At 38.6% G+C, this 18,592-nt stretch overlaps 1 protein-coding gene and 1 long non-coding RNA gene across 2 annotated transcripts; one reads left to right on the forward strand and one right to left on the reverse strand.

Moving 5' to 3' along the window:
* The first annotated feature begins 12,829 nt into the window (after positions 1 to 12,829).
* On the forward strand, positions 12,830 to 16,708 carry LOC129737854 (uncharacterized). Its single transcript, XM_055729016.1, has 3 exons — positions 12,830 to 14,462; positions 14,624 to 16,533; positions 16,658 to 16,708. The coding sequence occupies exons 1-3, from the start codon at positions 12,830 to 12,832 to the stop codon at positions 16,706 to 16,708; spliced, it is 3,594 nt and encodes a 1,197-aa protein (XP_055584991.1).
* A 794-nt stretch (positions 16,709 to 17,502) lies between these two features.
* On the reverse strand, positions 17,503 to 18,219 carry LOC129739291 (uncharacterized). Its single transcript, XR_008735806.1, has 3 exons — positions 18,128 to 18,219; positions 17,973 to 18,031; positions 17,503 to 17,850 (listed from the first exon to the last, which is right to left on the reverse strand). It is a non-coding gene; the product is annotated as an uncharacterized LOC129739291 (long non-coding RNA).
* Between the last annotated feature and the right edge of the window lie 373 nt (positions 18,220 to 18,592).

Below are 18,592 nucleotides of genomic sequence, written 5' to 3' on the forward strand. Positions count from 1 at the left end.
AATACCCCCGAAGCATCGTGTATCAACTGTGGTTGAGGCTGAGCTAAGTGATACCCAAGTGAATGGTACGTGAGAAGGATTAGCGACGCTAAGTGAACCAACCAGCGACGATCGAACCGGAAACCAGGTTAGGTTAAGTTAAGCAAAATTGTAACAATACTCTAGGGAATTTTCAAGGAGCTCCTTAATTTTTTGGTTAGGATTCAAGTGAATACACAACCCGTACCGTTTTAGAAAATTCCCGCGTTATTACTCCCTAGTTACAATACGCCTGACAGGTAGGCTGTCCCGCAGAACATAGGTTGAATGCAAGTCGACTTCACATAAGGTCAGTTTACTCCTGTTGGACCTTGGGTTGGGTTTTTTTGTATTTCTTGCGCATAAAATTATCTTCTTTCATTATATTTCCTGCTCGTGCTGCTAGAGCCTTCGGTAAGCCAATCCATCGAGTTGTATTCGAGCCATTAACTTTAAACCCGCCTTGAGCAAGAGTCTTTATGGTCGGCTTTACGAACGTGTGACAGCAACCTTCCTTAACCGGAAGTGGCGCCCTTAATCAAGTTGCTGTCATTGTACACTGACCGAAATCGGGCTATAAGCTTTATTGAAAATTCTAGTGTTTTTGCACTAAAGGAAAATCCAATACTTTTTACGATTTGACGGTCGAAATAGGGGTGATTCATTTTATAGGAATTTTCAATGAATTTCAAAGTGCGCCAGGATGATTTTATTTATTATTTAAAAAAGTAAAACTTATAGTTCATAGATTCCATAAAATATGCCGTTGTTCAATAATTATTTATTCTTAAATTAATTTGTTTTTATTCACTGCAGCGTGAATGAGAAACATTATGGAGCTTGATTAAACATATTTATTGTTATAACCTAAAAAGAAAACTTTCCGTTCCAATCAATTGGCCATGTACATTTGGTGAACATTCCGGACTCGGTTCTATTGTTCTCAGCAGTACTGTTCAAGTTTAAGGATTCCACACGCCATTCCGTACTCCGTTTCCTTGTTGTCACCTGCAATTAATATTTATTGGAAATAACTATCCGTTGAGGAACCTTAATTTATTTAAACTTACCGATTAAAAACTTTTCATAATCGCGAAGATCTGTTCAACTAGCATCGGGGGCAGGTCCGGAAGTTCTTCTGGTTCGGGTTCCTAAAGAGTCTCGCGAGCCGGAAATGGAATGAATGAACAGCGAGCGGTATTCATCAGATTTTTCAAATTGTAGCTTAATAATTATTATTATTCTCATGTTGATGTTGGTTAAGTATGATGAACCTCCAGTTAGCTTTTTCCGGATCATAATCATGCATGAGCCCGAACGTTTCTCTGGCCAGATGTCTAATTTTTATTAATCCGTGCGCTCCCGTTTAAATAAAATGTTAGCTGGAAAAAATAAATTCATTGAAAAAAAAAAAACAAATTATAATTTAATTTAGAAGTTATGTTTACTTACGACGAGTTGTAACATTCTTGAGGAAATTTTTTATCACTAGCTGTTTGATTTTTCGCTGCTGAAGGATTTTCCGATTCCGCACCACCCTGATGAACAAACTGGGGTCATAATACACCAGACGTCCTGTTTAAATTCATTTTATGTTTGCCGGCTGCTGGTTTACTTTCTCTGAGTCTGAACAGGTATCGAAAACTCAACGAACAAATCTACTGGATTTTCCAATACATTTCAAAAAGTGTTAAAAGTTCTTAAGATTTATTGGATTGTCTAGTATCTTTCACCGGATACTGTCCGATATCGACGAACTGGTAGAAAGTATTGGATTTTGATATAACTTTCAATGAATTTACCGTTAGTTTCTATTAGACATAGTATTTGTAATTATTATTAAAATGATCTTATACATTTTATAGCCCGATTTGGTTCAGTGTAGGCAAGAAAACATCGTTACAACCCTACTGAGAAAAAGGGGTGAGTTGCAAAAACCTTTGTTTTTAATGAAAAATCAAATGAAAACGTATGAAAAGTTATAGTTTTTGATATATTTGTGATTTTGTTACGCATAAAGCACAATCTGCAGTTTGTTTTTTATTTTGTTCGAATTAAATTAGAGTTTGTTTTTAAACAGAAAGCATAAGGGTGCTGTATACGTTTAGGGATAAAAAATACAACAAAAATATTTAAAACCATATTCCAGCATATGGAAACAAGATTTAAACTGTGAATCATTAATTTGCATTTAAGCCCAGACTGGTAACGGATTTAAAAAAATATAAATTTAAAAAAATTAAATGATTGCCCGAAAAATATTTATACACCAACAGAGTTGATATAGTATAATAAAATCAATAAAAAGTTTGTAGATGATATCATTTAGCCAATCCGTCATACTTTGTAAAGTTTTTTACGGCATTGAAAAATGTAAAAATTTCGATTTTCCAAATTTTCTATGAGAATCAAAAACTTCAAAAAACTATCTTACGATGTAGCAAACTATGGCATCATCGTTTTGTTATCATTGAATGTTAATTTTATTACATTATACTAAAATAAAAGTTAAATAAGTGTTGTGGTACAAAAATGTTGCATCTAACCATGCTGTTGCATGATGCTATGTTTGACTGTATCTTATTCGTATCCATTACAATGATCTTTCAACGTTTTGAAATACAATAAATGTATCCATTGGAAAGGGTAAAGTTTGAATTTAAATAAGCCCAACATCCACTACTTTCTTCAAAACTTGCGTAAAGGAATATTGTGTAGGGTTTAAATAGTCTTTATTTCTCTATTCATATTCCACAAACGTTGAAAAATTTTCAAAAAGATGAGTTTTGAGATTTTTTTCTTTAAAGTATTAAAAACCAGACCAAAATCAGGAACAAATAGTGTAATATTGGGTACGTGGATACATTTTTCCTTATATGTTAACATTAGGAACACTCACATGTTAACATTAGGAAAAATTAGTGCCAAATTAGGAACATCGACACACTCTATAAAACATGATATTTTTCGTAAATTAAAGCTTGAAATGATTATTTCAAACCATAACAGAGTTCAGAAAAAAATTTGGAACTTATTATAGTTACCAAAAAATTGGAGATCTAAGAATTGAAGATTCGGCCTACTAATATCAAAGCTTAAAACCTCTGACATAATATAGCGAAATAAGGCTCAATTACCCTAGTTTGCGCGATCTTTTTGTTTTTTTTAAATTGAAATTTCCGCTGTTTTTGTGGTCCACCGTCAGGTTGTACCCGGATTTTCAGTGCTTTCATTTTGTTTGGACCAATTAAAAGTATATTCATTGGAAAGCAAATTTAATCTACATTCTAGTGAGGTGCAACAATTCATGTTGTGAGATTTCACAAAAATATGAAAATTATAAACGTAAAATCATTCCTGAATTTCTAGAATCACAGCGCGTCTAGCAAAACGTGTTTGTTTGCTCTCCGAGTAGGTGCGGTGGGTGGTGATTTGGGCAGAGAGCCAAGCTGAGAGAAGAAATAATGATGCGTGTCGTACGTTTCTTGGTTGGAAATTTTCTATTGATAGGAGTTCGCGTTTGCTAAAATTTCTTTTTCGGTTTAGCCCTCTGCCCGAATCACCACCCACCGTACCTACTAGGAGAGCAAACAAACATGTTTTGCTGGACGCGCTGCTTGTGAAATTCAGGAATGATTTTACGTTTATAGTTTTCATGTTTTTGTGAAATCTCACAGCGTGAATTGTTGCACCTCACTAGAATGCAGATTAAATTTGCTTTCCAATGAATATACTTTTTATAGGTCCAAGTATAGTAAAAGCACTGAAAATCCGGGTACAGCCTGACGGTGGAACACAAAAACAGATGTAATTTCAACTTGTGAAAAAACGCGTAAAGTAGTCAACTCTGAAAAATTCCAGTAAATTCAATTTTTGTTGCATCAAAAATCTAAAGACAACAAAATGTCAGAATTAGAATAAAATTCGTAATGATATTTTTACAAAAGCTCTACCACCGCTCAAACAATTTTTACTACTTACTTTTTACTAAAAGTAGGTTTTTAAGACCATTTTTTTGAACTTTTTGTGACCATTTCATTGAAAAAAAATTCTAAAAAATATTTCTCGGCTTCATGATGTAGACATTAACACTAAACATACCCACACCATTCCATCTGTACCGTTGAGCCGTCAACACGTACGCCGGAGCATCGTATCGTTGCTGTGTACCTGCAGGAACATTTTACATTATTTATTTTATTCTTACCTGTTTTTCAATCAGCACTTTTCAGTGGTAAAATTATTTTTATTTTCATTTATTCATATTTTTCTCTTTTCTTTCCAGCATGGGGAAGTCATCGGCCGGCTCAAGAGCCGGAAGAAAGCGAATTGCCGAAACTAATTCAAGTCCATCGCGCAAAAAAGTTGAAACTTTCCACTTCATTCGATGTCCTTCATAACATCGGTGATGGGGAAATATTCATATTTAATTCTGATAAGAGTTCTAAGAAACCTTCTTCTTCTTATAGGGGAGATGAGGGCATAACGAGCACCCAGGGCATAATGAGCACTACTCTTTTCTACGAAAGTACGTATTTTCTTAAATAAATTTTCATGAGGATTTGTTTCGTACTTCCTATAGTATTAATTTTTCACAAAAAAAGGAATCTCCTTATCATCTTTACAGACATATTTAAAAAAACTAGCTTGGTTCTCAAGTTACGAAAATATTATAATTTTTGAGCACCACGAAATAAGCTCTTATGATCTTAAAATAACCTTGATCTATAATTTACGCACTGCAACATGATGTACACATTGTTTCTCAATTTTTACCATCATAAAATTTTTGATTTTTCACATTTATCAATTTTAAAACACGTTTTTACTTAGATTTGCTGACTAGGGGCATATAGAGCACCATATTATCGAGGCATAATGAGCATTTTCTGTCGTAGAATCTAGCAGCGAACTAAAATTGATTTATAGCGCCACACCTTGACTAGTTTACATCCGACGATTTAGCCTATTGGTAAGGTGTCGGAGAGGTAATCAAAAGACTAGCGTTAGATTTCTGTTCGAGGTGATTTTTTTCGATTTACAATTCATGATCGATTTTTTTATTGTTACATTATACGGCTAGTAGCATCATCCTCCGAACAAAGCACATAATGTATGAGCGCGCGTGAATTGTTTGTAAATATTCTACAAACAGACCTAGATTATTTTGTTATTGCTTTTTTTGATGAATCTACGACTCACCTGACTTCATCGAATTGAATTCGCTGCTAGATTCCCCGGCAGAAAACGCACATCTTGCCCTGATTAATGGTGCTCCTACTGCCTCAGGGGGGGGTTCTCATTATGCCTCCACAGTGGCTGGTTTTCAGCTTTTGGCAAAAATTTTTAAAAGGCATTTTTTAACGTTTTCATCTAGTTTTTCACGTTTCAGCCCGTTGGGGAATAGGCTTTTCAAGTGTCTGAACACGAAACAATAATGTAACCTCCATATTATAGCTATTTTCTATGGTTGAATAACCGTTTTCCTTAAGGTGGCCATTATGCCCCCATCTCCCCTACTCTTAAAAACGAAAAGGTTCCACCAACTACGGTCACGATTCCTGACTTCAATGCCTTTCGAAAAGAAATCGTCACTTCCGTCAAGGATGTGAAGATTTCTTTTCAGATCGGTCGAAGGGGAACTGCTCGTTTTTTGGCGGAATCAATTAATGATTTTCAAAAAATTTTAAATTATTTGAATAATAAAAAACACCAATTTTTTACGTACGATACTAGAAGTGATCGTCCTTTTAAAGTTGTACTTCGTGGTCTCACCAGCGATCAGACCCCGGATGAGATCACAACTGAATTAAATTCTTTGTTAGGTTTTTCTCCGATTCAAGTAATTCAAATGAGGAAAAGAACCAACACGAATAATATCAGTAGTGTTGGTTTTGCTCTTGAGCTTTATTTGATCCATTTTAAAAAGGATCAGGTGAATAATTTGCAAATTCTTGAAAAGGCTCGTCTTATGTTTCATTGTCGAGTCAAATTCGAACCTTTCCGAAAATCTTCTACCAATTTTCTACAAAATATTACGCAATGTCGTCGTTGTCAGGCTTTTTGTCACGGCACTAAAAATTGAAGAATGAATGTCAGATGCATGCTTTGCGGCTCATTCGATCATGAAAAATCTAAATGCCTTTTTGATGATGATAAACCACAAACAGAATTTTTCAAGTGTGCGAATTGCACAGGTAATTCCTCGAATTCCATAAACTGTCCCGTTAGGGCAAAAATTATTGCTTCTAGGAAAAATCCCAAAATTTCCAGAAAAGTTTCTTCTCCTCCTTCCTCTTTTTCGTCTTCACACGTCGGGCCGGCAAACAACCTGCCTGTTCGCGGTCAGCCTCGGCCTACATTGGATTCACGGCTGGGTAATACCCGAAGTGATTTTAATGTTACCTGTGTTGATTCTGCGCCCCAGACTCGTTGTTTAACGTTCTCAGAGATGGTTGAAAATAGGTTGGAAATGATGCATTTTATGTTGAAAGCAAATTCAATGTTTGAAGCTTTCCAAACTTCTTTTAATTATGCTAACAAAATTATTATGACTTTACGATTCCCTCATGGATCCATATAGATGTTTAAATATTATGAATTGGAACGCTAGATCTTTGCTGGCTAACCAAGATGAGTTCTTTTTATTTTTGAAAATCCAAAACATACATATTGCTGCCATCACTGAAACTTTTTTAAAGCCGGACAATAACTTGAAAAGCAATGCTTTCTTTAAAATTTTGCGAAATGATCGACTTGATCGACAAGCTAGGGGTGTAGCTATTGTCATCAATAGTCGTCTCAAATTTAGACTTCTTCCTTCTTTCAATACAAAAGTTTTAGAAACAATTGAAATTGAATTAGAAACGTCTATGGGGAATATTATAATTATTGCCGCATATTTGCCTTTTCAATGTACCGATGAACAGACAAATTTTTTGAAGGGAGATTTACAAAAACTCACCAGAAATTAATCTATTTTTTTTTTATTATTGGTGACTTTAATGCAAAACACCGATCTTGGAATAATATTTCATCAAATTCAAATGGGAATATTTTATTTAATGACTGCTCTGCAGGTTATTATACTGTTGAATATCCTAATGGGCATACTTGTTTTTCTTCAATTAGAAATCCCTCCACAATTGATTTGGTTCTAACGGATTTAGGCGAGCATTGTAGTCAATTAGTTACTCATGCGGACCTCGATTCAGACCACCTTCCAGTAACTTTTTCTTTAACCCAAAGTCCCATTGAAAACCCTTTAAAATCAACTTTTAACTTTCAAAAAGCTGACTGGGAGCGATATAAGAATTTTATTGAACGTAATTTAGATGTAAACGTTCCACTGAATTCAATTGAAGATATTGATTTGGCTGTAGAAAATTTGACAACTTCAATAGTGAATGCTAAAGCCGCTTCAATACCTAAAGTTAAATATAAATTTAATCAACCTTTGATCGATGATGATCTTCAGTTTTTGATGCGACTGAAAAACATTCGTCGTCGCCAATATCAAGATACTAGGGATCCTTATTTGAAATTTATTTATTGCGACCTTCAAAAAGAGATCAAACGTCGTTTAAACTTTATTCGAAATGAAAATTTTGCAAAAGCGATAGAGGACATAAAACCCTACTCAAAGCCATTTTGGAAATTAACCAAAATTCTGAAAAAGCCTCAGAACCCAATTCCTACTTTGAAAGATGGAGATAAACTTTTTTTAACTAACGCAGAAAAAGCTCAAAAATTAGTCCATCAATTTGAGTCTGCTCATGATTTTTATTTAAACTTTGTTAGTTCCCTTGAATTTGATGATATTCTTTCTAAACAAAATGTATTTGAAAGTTATTGTGAGACAAATATTGATGAACTTAAATTGATTTTCAAAAAATTTAAAGATATGAAAGCCCCGGGGGAAGATGGGATTTTCTATATTCTTATTAAAAAGTTGCCTGAAACCACTTTAAATTTTTTAGTTTAAACCTTCAATAAATGTTTTCTCTAGGCTTATTTTCCCAATAAATGGAAAAATGCCAAAGTAACTCCAATTTTGAAACCTGGAAAAAGTGCTTCAGAGCCTTCAAGTTATCGACCAATTAGTTTGCTTCCTTCTTTAAGTAAACTATTTAAGTGAGTTATTTTGAATAGAATGATGATCCACATTAATCAGAATTCTATTTTCCCTGATGAACAATTTGGTTTTCGTCATGGACATTCTACTATATTTTTTTTCGATTATAGTTGTTTTACCATCTTTATGGCATTCGCGACTTTATCAACGGTGCAGTTGGCGGATCGTTATTGAAAAACTCATCCGGTACAACTGTGTTCGATGTTTGCTCTTGGGCTCGAACTCGCGGACATCGGCTCAGGAGACACATTCTACTACACATCAACTTTTGAGTGTAACTAATATGATTAACGCTAGCAAATCTGAAGGTTGTTCAACTAGTGTTGCTCTTCTTGATATTGAAAAAGCTTTTGACAGTGTTTGGCACAAAGGTTTAGTAGCTAAATTAGCTCGATTTGATTTTCCCGTGTATCTCACCAAAATTATACAAAAATTATTTGACTAGCCGAACCTTACAAGTAAGCTATCAAAATTCATGCTCTGAAAGGACACCCATTAGAGCTGGTGTCCCTCAGGGTAGTATACTTGGGCCAATTTTATACAATATTTTTACTTCTGATCTTCCTAATGAACCAGAAGGAAAAGGTAGAAGATTATTTGCTGATGATACTTTGCTTTCAGTCAAAGGTCGAAATTTACGGGTGGTACGCAGAAGATTGCAACAAAATTTAAATTCCTTTTTGAATTACTTGAAAATGTGGAAAATTTCTCCTAACGCTTCCAAAACTCAATTTATTTTATTTCCCCATAAGCCAAGAGCTCAATTTTTAAAACCTAATGAAAATCATTCCATAAAGTTTAATGGGGTTTCATTAGAATGGTCTGATCACGTGAAGTACTTGGGACTCACCTTGATCGGAATCTTACTTTTAAAAATCACATTGAAGATATTCAATCTAAATGTAATAAATATACTAAATCTCTTTATTCTCTCATCAACAGGAAATCCCGACTGTGCCTGAAGAATAAGATGCTTATTTATAAGCAGGTGTTCCGATGAGCGATAATGTATTATGCAGTTCCGAATTGGTCTAGCTGCTGCGCGACGAGGAAGAAAGCCATTCAGAGGATTCAGAACAAGGTTCTGAAAATGATTATGCGGCTTCCACCTTGGCACAGCACCGAAGACCTTCATCGGATTGCGGGCATTGAATTGATCGAAGAGATGGCCAACAAAATCATCTCCAACTTCAGAGGCAAAAGTAAAGGGTGATACGGTCAAAATTTGGTCAAGGGAAAACGCGTGTAAATCGGTGAAATCGTTTATTTAAACAATCAAATTAAATTTCATTTTCAAGTTTAATGAGTATTAAATTCAGGAAAAAAATTCAGCTAGGCTTCCGCTTTTCCAAATCCGAATTGTCGGGCCTTACGCTTAACCCCTGCCATCGGATTTTGTACAGCCACCTTGTCCAGTTTGCCTTGAACTGCTGCTCGTCCTTAGCAGTTTTTTTGGTCTTCTTTAGGTTCCGCTCGACAATAGTCCAGTATTTTTCAATTGGGCGGAGCTCTGGCGTGTTGGGAGGGTTCTTGTCCTTGGGAACCACCTGCACGTTGTTGGCTGCGTACCACTCTATGGCTTTTTTTACTGTAATGGCAAGATGCCAAATCCGGCCAAAACAGTACGGAACAACCGTGTTTCTTCAGAAAAGGCAGCAGGCGTTTATTCAAACACTCTTTCACGTAAATTTCTTGGTTGACAGTCCCGGAAACTATGAAAATGCTACTTTTCAAGCCACAGACACAGATGGCTTGCCAAACCAGATATTTCTTCGTGAACTTTGACAGTTTCATGTGCTTGAAAATATCTGTTACCTTTCCCTTTCCTTTTGCCGTATAAAACTCCTGTCCCGGAAGCTGCTTGTAGTCGGCTTTGACGTAGGTTTCGTCGTCCATTACCATGCAGTCAAACTTCGTCAGCATCGTCGTGTACAGCCTCCGGGATCGCGATTTGGCCGTCGTATTTAGTTTATCATTGCCTCCTGGAGTCACTACTTTCTTGTAAGTCGATAGTCCGGCTCGGTTTTTGGCTCGATGCACGGATGTAGACGATACTCCCACCTTATTTGCGGCATCTCGGAGAGAGAGGTTAGGGTTTCGTTTGAAACTACCGGCAACTCTCTTTGTCGCTTCAGCGGCTTGCGGTTTTCGATTTTTCCCCGATCCAGACTTCCTGGCTGTCGACAAACGTTCCCCAAACACTTTAATTACATTTGTATCGGTTGATTTGGCAACTTTTAGCGATTTTGCCAGCTTTGCGTGCGAGTAGTTCGGATTTTCGCGATGCGCGAGCAAAATTTTGATACGCTGCTCTTCTTCCTTGGACGGCATTTTGACAACTGAAGAGTGATTTCCAAAATCAAAATAGGAGCAACACTTTACACACACACCTTCAAAATAGGGGTGTTCAGGTATTTTAAATGCAAAATTGAAAGAAATACGTCAAGTTGATATTGACCAAATTTTGACCGTATCACCCTTTAGAATGGATTTTGAACCTTGCTACTGACAAAAAAATTTACGATATAATCTTGGTTTTGATGAAAGGTATGATGATGATGATAGATTTTTTTGTAACATCCAATTTTAGTTCTTTTTTAAGGAGCAGTCTGCATTGAATTAACAGAAAAGAGTTGTAACCATCTGTTACTTCATGTGTATGTGACTCCGCCACAAAATCCGAATATCCCTGTACCATTCAGTAAACCCTACAACAGTCGCCCATCATTGGCGCAGCTGTCATTCCTGCCCGTGAGTTCGCCACTCATTCACGAAACTCTCAGAGATTCTCCAGAGGCGCCGTGTTTATCGGAGAGCAGAGCGGGGAAGTGTGGCCACCCAGAAAAGCAACACACTCTTAAATTAATGTGTAAAGAATGTTGTTAGTGTGTTGGTTGGACAAAATATTCCACTTAGCGCATTGTTAGCGACCCGCTTCCTGTCCTTTCTGTTCGTGACCGCCTGAGGGAAAAGTAGTGCGCGAGTAGTGTTTGTCGAGTAAATTTTGTTATTTGTTTAAAAGTTAAAATAATTTACTTAAAGTCTACTTTTCACAGGGAACATAAAGTGCGACAAAATAAACACGGTGAAAAAAGTTAAAAATTGTGTAAAAAGCCGAAAAAACGGTAATAGTTAAAAGAAAACAAACAGTAAAAGAACAAACATGTGCTTTGTACAGTCAACATATTAAAATAATTTATTTGTTCTTTTTATCGCACTAAAAGCTATCGTAACAAACAAATATTGGTGTTAAAAATACACGGAAACAAACAAACATTGTAAAACACAGAAAAAGGTAAAATTATGTATTAAGTATTATGTATTGTTAAAAATATCAAAACCACGTGTGGGTACAAAACATGCTAAAACCAAATGACAAGTTGTTACAATGCTACAATATGCTAATACCCTTGGGAAGGTCCAAGCGGGCCTTTTTCTTTTCGGTGTTTTGCTGGTTCGTTGGAACCACAATCCCTCTATCCCCAGGCAACCAACAGTTCCGGACAGAAAGATTAAAAGCGTGCCTAGACTCCATCCGAACAAGGCGAGTTGGCACCTAACCTACAATTCGGCTGGTCAGCACCTACATAAACATTCTGCTGTCACACCCGATAATCATCCGCTAAGCAACGAGCACGAGAGGAATTGCTTCGAAACGAAGAATTCAGCATCGTGTCACCATTGTCATTGGACGTGGCGGTGTGTTTCCGCCGAGCAACGAGCTGAGCACGATTGGCATTGCCCCGAAGTCAGCAATCTTCAATCAAGTCACCACTGTCACTGGTCGTGGCGGTGTGGTTCCCGAACATCGGATTCCGTCAATGGTCGTGGCGGGAAACAAAAACGACCGAAGCACCATAGCACCGCTAAAACATACCGCAAGTACCCATATTGTAGCATGTCATGTTAGGGCTAACTAGAATAAAGCCATTTATGTTTATATTTACACCCAAATTAACCGTGTTAAGTGAGTTGTAGACCTCCGTAAATTATTTACTATTTTGAATTTTTCTGCGATTCTCGGACCTGAAAAGGTTACAAATCTTTGCCCTGGGGTGGTCATTGCAGTATCTGGTTGCGTAGTTCTTTGAAAATCAACGTCGTCTGACTCTGGGTGGTAGCATGAGAGGTACCCACCCGTTCCGCCACCTCTGATATGCATGGTCGCTGAGTTTGGAAGTTTCTGTTATGAGAAATTCGTCTCACAGGGAAAGTGTTTAGTGGTGAATTTCGCATACGACCCTGAGTCCCATAATCTCTCCACCCACCTCCCACTGAGTGTAGCTGTCAGTCTAGTTACATTCTGGCGCCCACATAAAAAAAAAATCATCACTTGTTTACATTTCCCATCCCCCGGAGAGGGGCGAAAATCAGTTCCCGATTGTATTTTCATCGTCCTCCAAACGATTTGTAAATAGTTTATGTACAGTTTATTTATTTAATTAATGTTTAAAATATTTATGATAGTGGTGAAAAGTTTATTTATTTATTTTGTGATTGAATGATAATTGTGTTTCAAATTTATAATTTCGTGATAGTATCATAAAGTTGAAAGTGGAAAATCTCTAATTCACATTTATTTTCATATATTTTTAGAAGCTAAATAAAGATAAAATGGATTCTGAAATCAAAAGTATTTACGCTAATTTTTTGGCTCACCATTTATCAATTAAAGAAATGGCTTACGAATTGACGATCAGAGCAGTCCCTTTTGCCGAAAAGGATTCAAGAGCAGCATTACTTCGTCGTCTGAAGGATCGTCTCAAGCTAGAGCAGAACGAAGCAAATCCGGACATTGAATATTCTCGTTGGGATAAAACTGTGGAAGAAGAAATACACATAATCGATTCAGAAGTGAAAAATATCGCGGATATTCTCGAGCACAGGGTTCACTTTGATGGTATTCGAGAAACTTTGAAAACCAGATTGGCGCACTACTTCGACAGGTGCACCAGAGCCCTGGAAGTCGCGGAGCTAGAGCCAGATTTGAAAGACCTGGATCAGTTACAGGCATTGATTCTCCGATATTTTCAGGCTCACTTTTCTCCCATTGGTACCTTACAGAAAGTTCAGTCGGAACTTTTGGTGAACATTGCAAGATCGTTGTCCAATCTAAGTTTGTCGCAGAATAAATCCTCCCGTAGAAAAACGAGACATCGGTCTCCACGAGATAGTAGTAGATCGGACGATAGGAATGAGAAGGAAAGTAGCGAAGAAGGAGCTGTAGGTCGTAATCCAGATGAACCGCGATTTCCGCCGCGAAAATTGAAATCTACCGAAACGTATCGCGAACGGCTTTCGGATTCGGAAGAAGTAGAACGTTACGTGAAGCATATTAAAATGAAAAAGAGTAATCGGGTTCCACCACGCCTCCAACGATCTGACTCAGATGAAGATTGGGTGTTACCATCGGATTCCGATTCTAGTGTTCCTACTCCTCGTCGTCGCGAACGTAGGTCACGTCACGATATGCCTCCTCCGCGTAGGGGCCGACCAGTCTCGGATTGGAACTTATGGTATGACGGAAAAGATAATGGCCAAGGCCTAATGCGATTCATTCGGGAAATCGAATTTACCGCGAATTCGGAAAATATGTCCCAGCAAGAACTGTTCCGTTCGGCAATCAATCTCTTTCGTGGGCCGGCAAAAACCTGGTTCATGTCCGGTATCGAGAACGAGGAATTCGCGTCGTGGAAACAATTAGTTCGCGAAATGAAAAATGAGTTTTTGTCACCGGATCACGATCATGTAAGCGAAATGCGCGCGATCGCGAGGAAACAGGGTCCGAAGGAGAAATTCCAAAATTACCTAATAGAAATGCAAAAAATCTTTAATGGCTTTACGAAATCGGTATCGGAAAAACGCAAATTTCAGATCATTTTTAGGAACATGCGTTCTGACTATCGCGGCTACGCAATAGCATCGAAGATTGATAATTTGGCCGATCTTAAAACGTTTGGTAGACAGTTGGATGCCACGTTCTGGTACAAATTCCAAGCTGTCGACGAAAGTCCGCGTGTACGTAGTCAAGTGAACGAAATTCGAACCGGCGCGAAACCGAAAACTCGCGATAATCTAGAAACAACGAACCAAAAGTCACGATACTTCTATGGGAGTTCTAAATCAGAACCCTGGAAGGAAATTCAGAAACCGAAGCAGCAATATCGTGGCTCCGAGAAGTCTTCCTTAGATCACCCTCGTAGGAAAAATTCTACTCCTGATGGTCTTGAAGTTTTATTATCAAACTATCTGCCGTTGCCGGAAGGAAGGTGCTACAATTGTAGGCTTCCAGGTCACCATTACAAGGATTGTAAGAAGCCCCCTCACATATTCTGTCGAAATTGCGGTTTCATGAATTTCGAAACAAATAACTGTCCTTACTGTGAAAAAAACTTACAACCAACTGCTTGAAAGGGCAAGTAGTTTCCCCATTTTTACAAAATCCCTTACAAAAAACCGACACTACCGTAGATTTGGTCCAATCTGGGTACCAAATCGTAAACCCCACCGACTACGTTTATTCTGATGGTCCAGAAGTGAATGAACTGATCCTTAATTTGGAAAATGACAGTCGTCCGTTTGCCAAAGTGACGATATTCGGTTTACCATTGATCGGTCTCCTCGATAGTGGGGCCAATAAAAGCATATTAGGCCAAGGCGCCGAACATTTCATCCAAATCTGTCGTTTAAAAGTCCTCCCAGTCGATCTAGAAGTTGTAACGGCCAACGGTCAAAATTTGAAAGTTTTAGGTTACGTGAGCACTCCTGTGACTTTCAACGATTCAACAAAATTGATAGATTTGTTGGTTATTCCTTCCTTGAAACAAAAATTGATCTTAGGAGCCGATTTTTGGGTCACGTTTGGAATCGTACCATCACTTCTACCAATCTCTGTTGATGAAGTTGAGTGCTCACAGGATGTGTTTCAACTCTCACCCGAACAACAAAATGAGCTGGAAGAAGTGAAGGGACTTTTCAAAATAGCCGTTGATGACAAATTAGATGCCACCCCATTGATAACCCACCGGATTGAACTAACGGAAGAAGCCAAAAGTAAGCCACCGGTACGCATAAATCCCTTTCCAGTATCTCCGAAACGACAGGTCCAAATCAATGACGAGTTGGACAGGATGCTGGAATGTGGGATCATAGAAAGATCGTACAGCGATTGGTCGTTAAGATTGGTGCCCGTCGACAAAGCAGACGGCACTGTAAGACTGTGTATCGATGCCCGAAAGCTCAATGAACTAACTGTCAGGGACTCATATCCACTCCCCCACGCCGACAGGATTCTCAGCAGACTCGGCCCGTCTAGATTCATTTCCACAATCGACTTATCGAAGGCTTTTCTCCAGGTCCCTCTACACCCCCGATCGAAGAAGTTCACTGCCTTCGCAGTGCTAGGTCGTGGATTCTTCCAATTCCGAAGAATGCCCTACGGACTTGTCAACAGTCCGGCAACACTGGCTCGGTTGATGGATCGCATACTGGGTGGGGGCGAGCTAGAACCGTTTGTGTTCGTTTACCTTGATGACATCATTGTGGTAAGCGACACATTCGGTGAACATCTAGCCCGCCTTCGCGAAGTTGCATCCAGGTTGAACATGGCTAATCTTTCAATAAATATTTCAAAATCCAAGTTTTGTGTGTCTGAGGTAGGCTATTTGGGGTACATTTTAAGTCCACAGGGATTGCGACCCAACCCGGAAAGGGTCGACTCAATAGTCAACTACGAGAGGCCTAAATCACTCCGTGCCGTGAGAAGGTTCTTAGGGATGTGCAACTACTACCGAAGATTCATTGAGAACTTCAGTGCAGTTGTACAGCCCCTAACGGACCTTCTCAAAGGCAAGCCCACATCGGTTAAGTGGAACGACCTAGCTGAAGTAGCGTTTGTTAAAATAAAGGAGCTGTTGATCAGCACACCTATTTTAGCAAACCCTGACTTCAGCAGGCCTTTTTGTATACATTGCGACGCAAGCGACCTGGCCATAGCGGGGGTGCTTACCCAGTTTTATGATACCATTGAAAAACCCGTCGCTTACTTCTCTCAGAAGTTGGGAACTACCCAACAAAGGTATTGCGCGACCGAGAAAGAAGCACTTGCCGTTCTCAAATCCGTTGAGAAATTTCGATGCTACGTGGAAGGGTCGAAATTTACTGTGTACACTGATGCATCCGCTCTCACGTATATCCTACGAAGTAGCTGGCGAACATCTTCCAGATTGTGCAGGTGGAGTATCGAATTACAAAGATACGACTTTGAGATCAAACACCGACGTGGTTCCGACAATATCGTGCCGGACGCGTTGTCTCGAGCAGTTGAGGAACTGCACGTCTCTCCTGGTCAGCCAAATTGGTACCTGTCCATGGTCGCGAAAGTCAGTGAAGATCCTGAAAACTATAAAGATTATAGAATCGAAAACGGCGTACTAAAAAAACTTATGTCCTCCCATGAACCAACTACCGATTATCAATTTTCATGGAAAATTTGCGTGCCACCAGATGTGCAACAGCAAATCATTATCGAAAATCATGACGACTCTTTACATTTAGGATACGAGAAAACCCTCGCAAGAATCAAAAAACTATATTACTGGCCCAAAATGGCACAACATGTTCGGTCCTATATTAAAAAATGTACGATTTGTAAAGAATGTAAACCCTCCAATCAATCTCAACACCCCCCGATGGGCAGCCAAAGGATTGCCACGAAGCCATTCCAAATCATCGGTATTGACTTCATCCAATCACTCCCCAGGAGTAAGCTAGGGAATATTCACCTCCTCGTAATGATGGACATTTTTTCAAAATTCTGCCTCTTATTTCCGGTGAAGAAAATTTCCACTCCACTTGTCTGCAAATTGCTCGAAGAAAATTGGTTTAGACGGTACTCCACACCGGAATGCCTGATTTCCGATAATGCCTCGACTTTCCTGTCGAAAGATTTCAAAGCTTTCCTCGACAAGTTTCATGTTCGACACTGGACCAACTCCCGCTACCACAGCCAATCTAATCCGGTAGAAAGGCTGAATCGAACAATAAACGCCTGCATCAGGACTTACGTGAGGACTGATCAGACGCAGTGGGATTCGCGCATTTCCGAAATTGAACACGCGTTGAATAGTACGCCTCATAGTGCCACGGGATTTTCCCCTTACAAAACTATATTCGGGCACGAAATCGTTAATTCCGGTGAGGAACACCGGGTCGATAGGGATGTTGTTGAAATTTCGGATACGGATCGACACACTCAACATGTCCAAACGAATACATTTATTCAAAATCTTGTCGCTAAAAATATAAAGAAAAATTACAACAAAATGAAAAAAACTTACAATTTACGGTTTAAAACAGCTGCACCGATTTATGAAGTTGGCCAGCAAGTCTTTAAGCGAAATTTTCGCCAATCATCAGCCGTCGAGAGGTATAACGCCAAACTGGGCCCCTGTTACACTCCTTGCACGGTCCTTGCTCGACTCGGAACAAGCTCCTACGAGTTGGCCGATGCATCCGGGAAGTCCATCGGTGTCTTCTCGTCTGCCGACTTGAAACCAGGTACCTAAGAAAAAAAAAACGAAAAAAAAAAACACCAAAAATTACCATCCTTATTAAACACGATACGTAAACTCACCTGTTGACTCGTTCTGCGTTGATTTCCTTCCATCTCGGCCGGTACTGCTTGTTGATGCGAAGAGCTGAAACGACACAGAAACTTGATTATTTTCTTCGAATTTTGCACAGCAACCATTTCGGATGTGTTGCGAAACTGTTCTGTCAGAGCAAAGAAAAAAAAATCACCAAAACAACTGAAACCTACCTGACGATGTTTCCCAAAGTATTCCACGGTTTCCGGGTATTTTTCCACTGCAGTTTTAGCTGAAACGAAAGAGAGATAGAAAAACGCAATCATTATACTAGAATCTGCCAAATTAGCGCTAATTGGAGACTTATACTGTGAAAATTAGGACTTACCTGGGAAAATCGAGCAGCCACTATCAGTTTAATTCCTTTGAAAGCTTTCAAATTTCTAATTTCACCACTTGTATGTTTTGATACTATTCTTCTTGTATTCCTCTTCATTGAGAGTTATTTTTCAATTGACGTTTCTCGTGAGTTACTGTCAATACTGGTTGCTCATAGCGAAATCCACTGAACCGAAATTACGAGCTGTTTCAATCACACGCTGATTCGAAAACATGCAAAATGTGATTATGAATGGTTCAATCGTTAGACTCTTTGTTTTGCTTAATCAAAATAAAGTTTAGATACAAAACACGGGTTCATTCATCTCTCTTGGGACAAAATGAATGAATAATCATTCATTTTGAAAAGGGACGATGGGGTAATGTAACCATCTGTTACTTCATGTGTATGTGACTCCGCCACAAAATCCGAATATCCCTGTACCATTCAGTAAACCCTACAACAGTCGCCCAT

The sequence above is a fragment of the Uranotaenia lowii genome, chromosome 1 (assembly GCF_029784155.1).
Source record: "Uranotaenia lowii strain MFRU-FL chromosome 1, ASM2978415v1, whole genome shotgun sequence".
In the NCBI taxonomy this organism is placed as follows: domain Eukaryota; kingdom Metazoa; phylum Arthropoda; class Insecta; order Diptera; family Culicidae; genus Uranotaenia; species Uranotaenia lowii.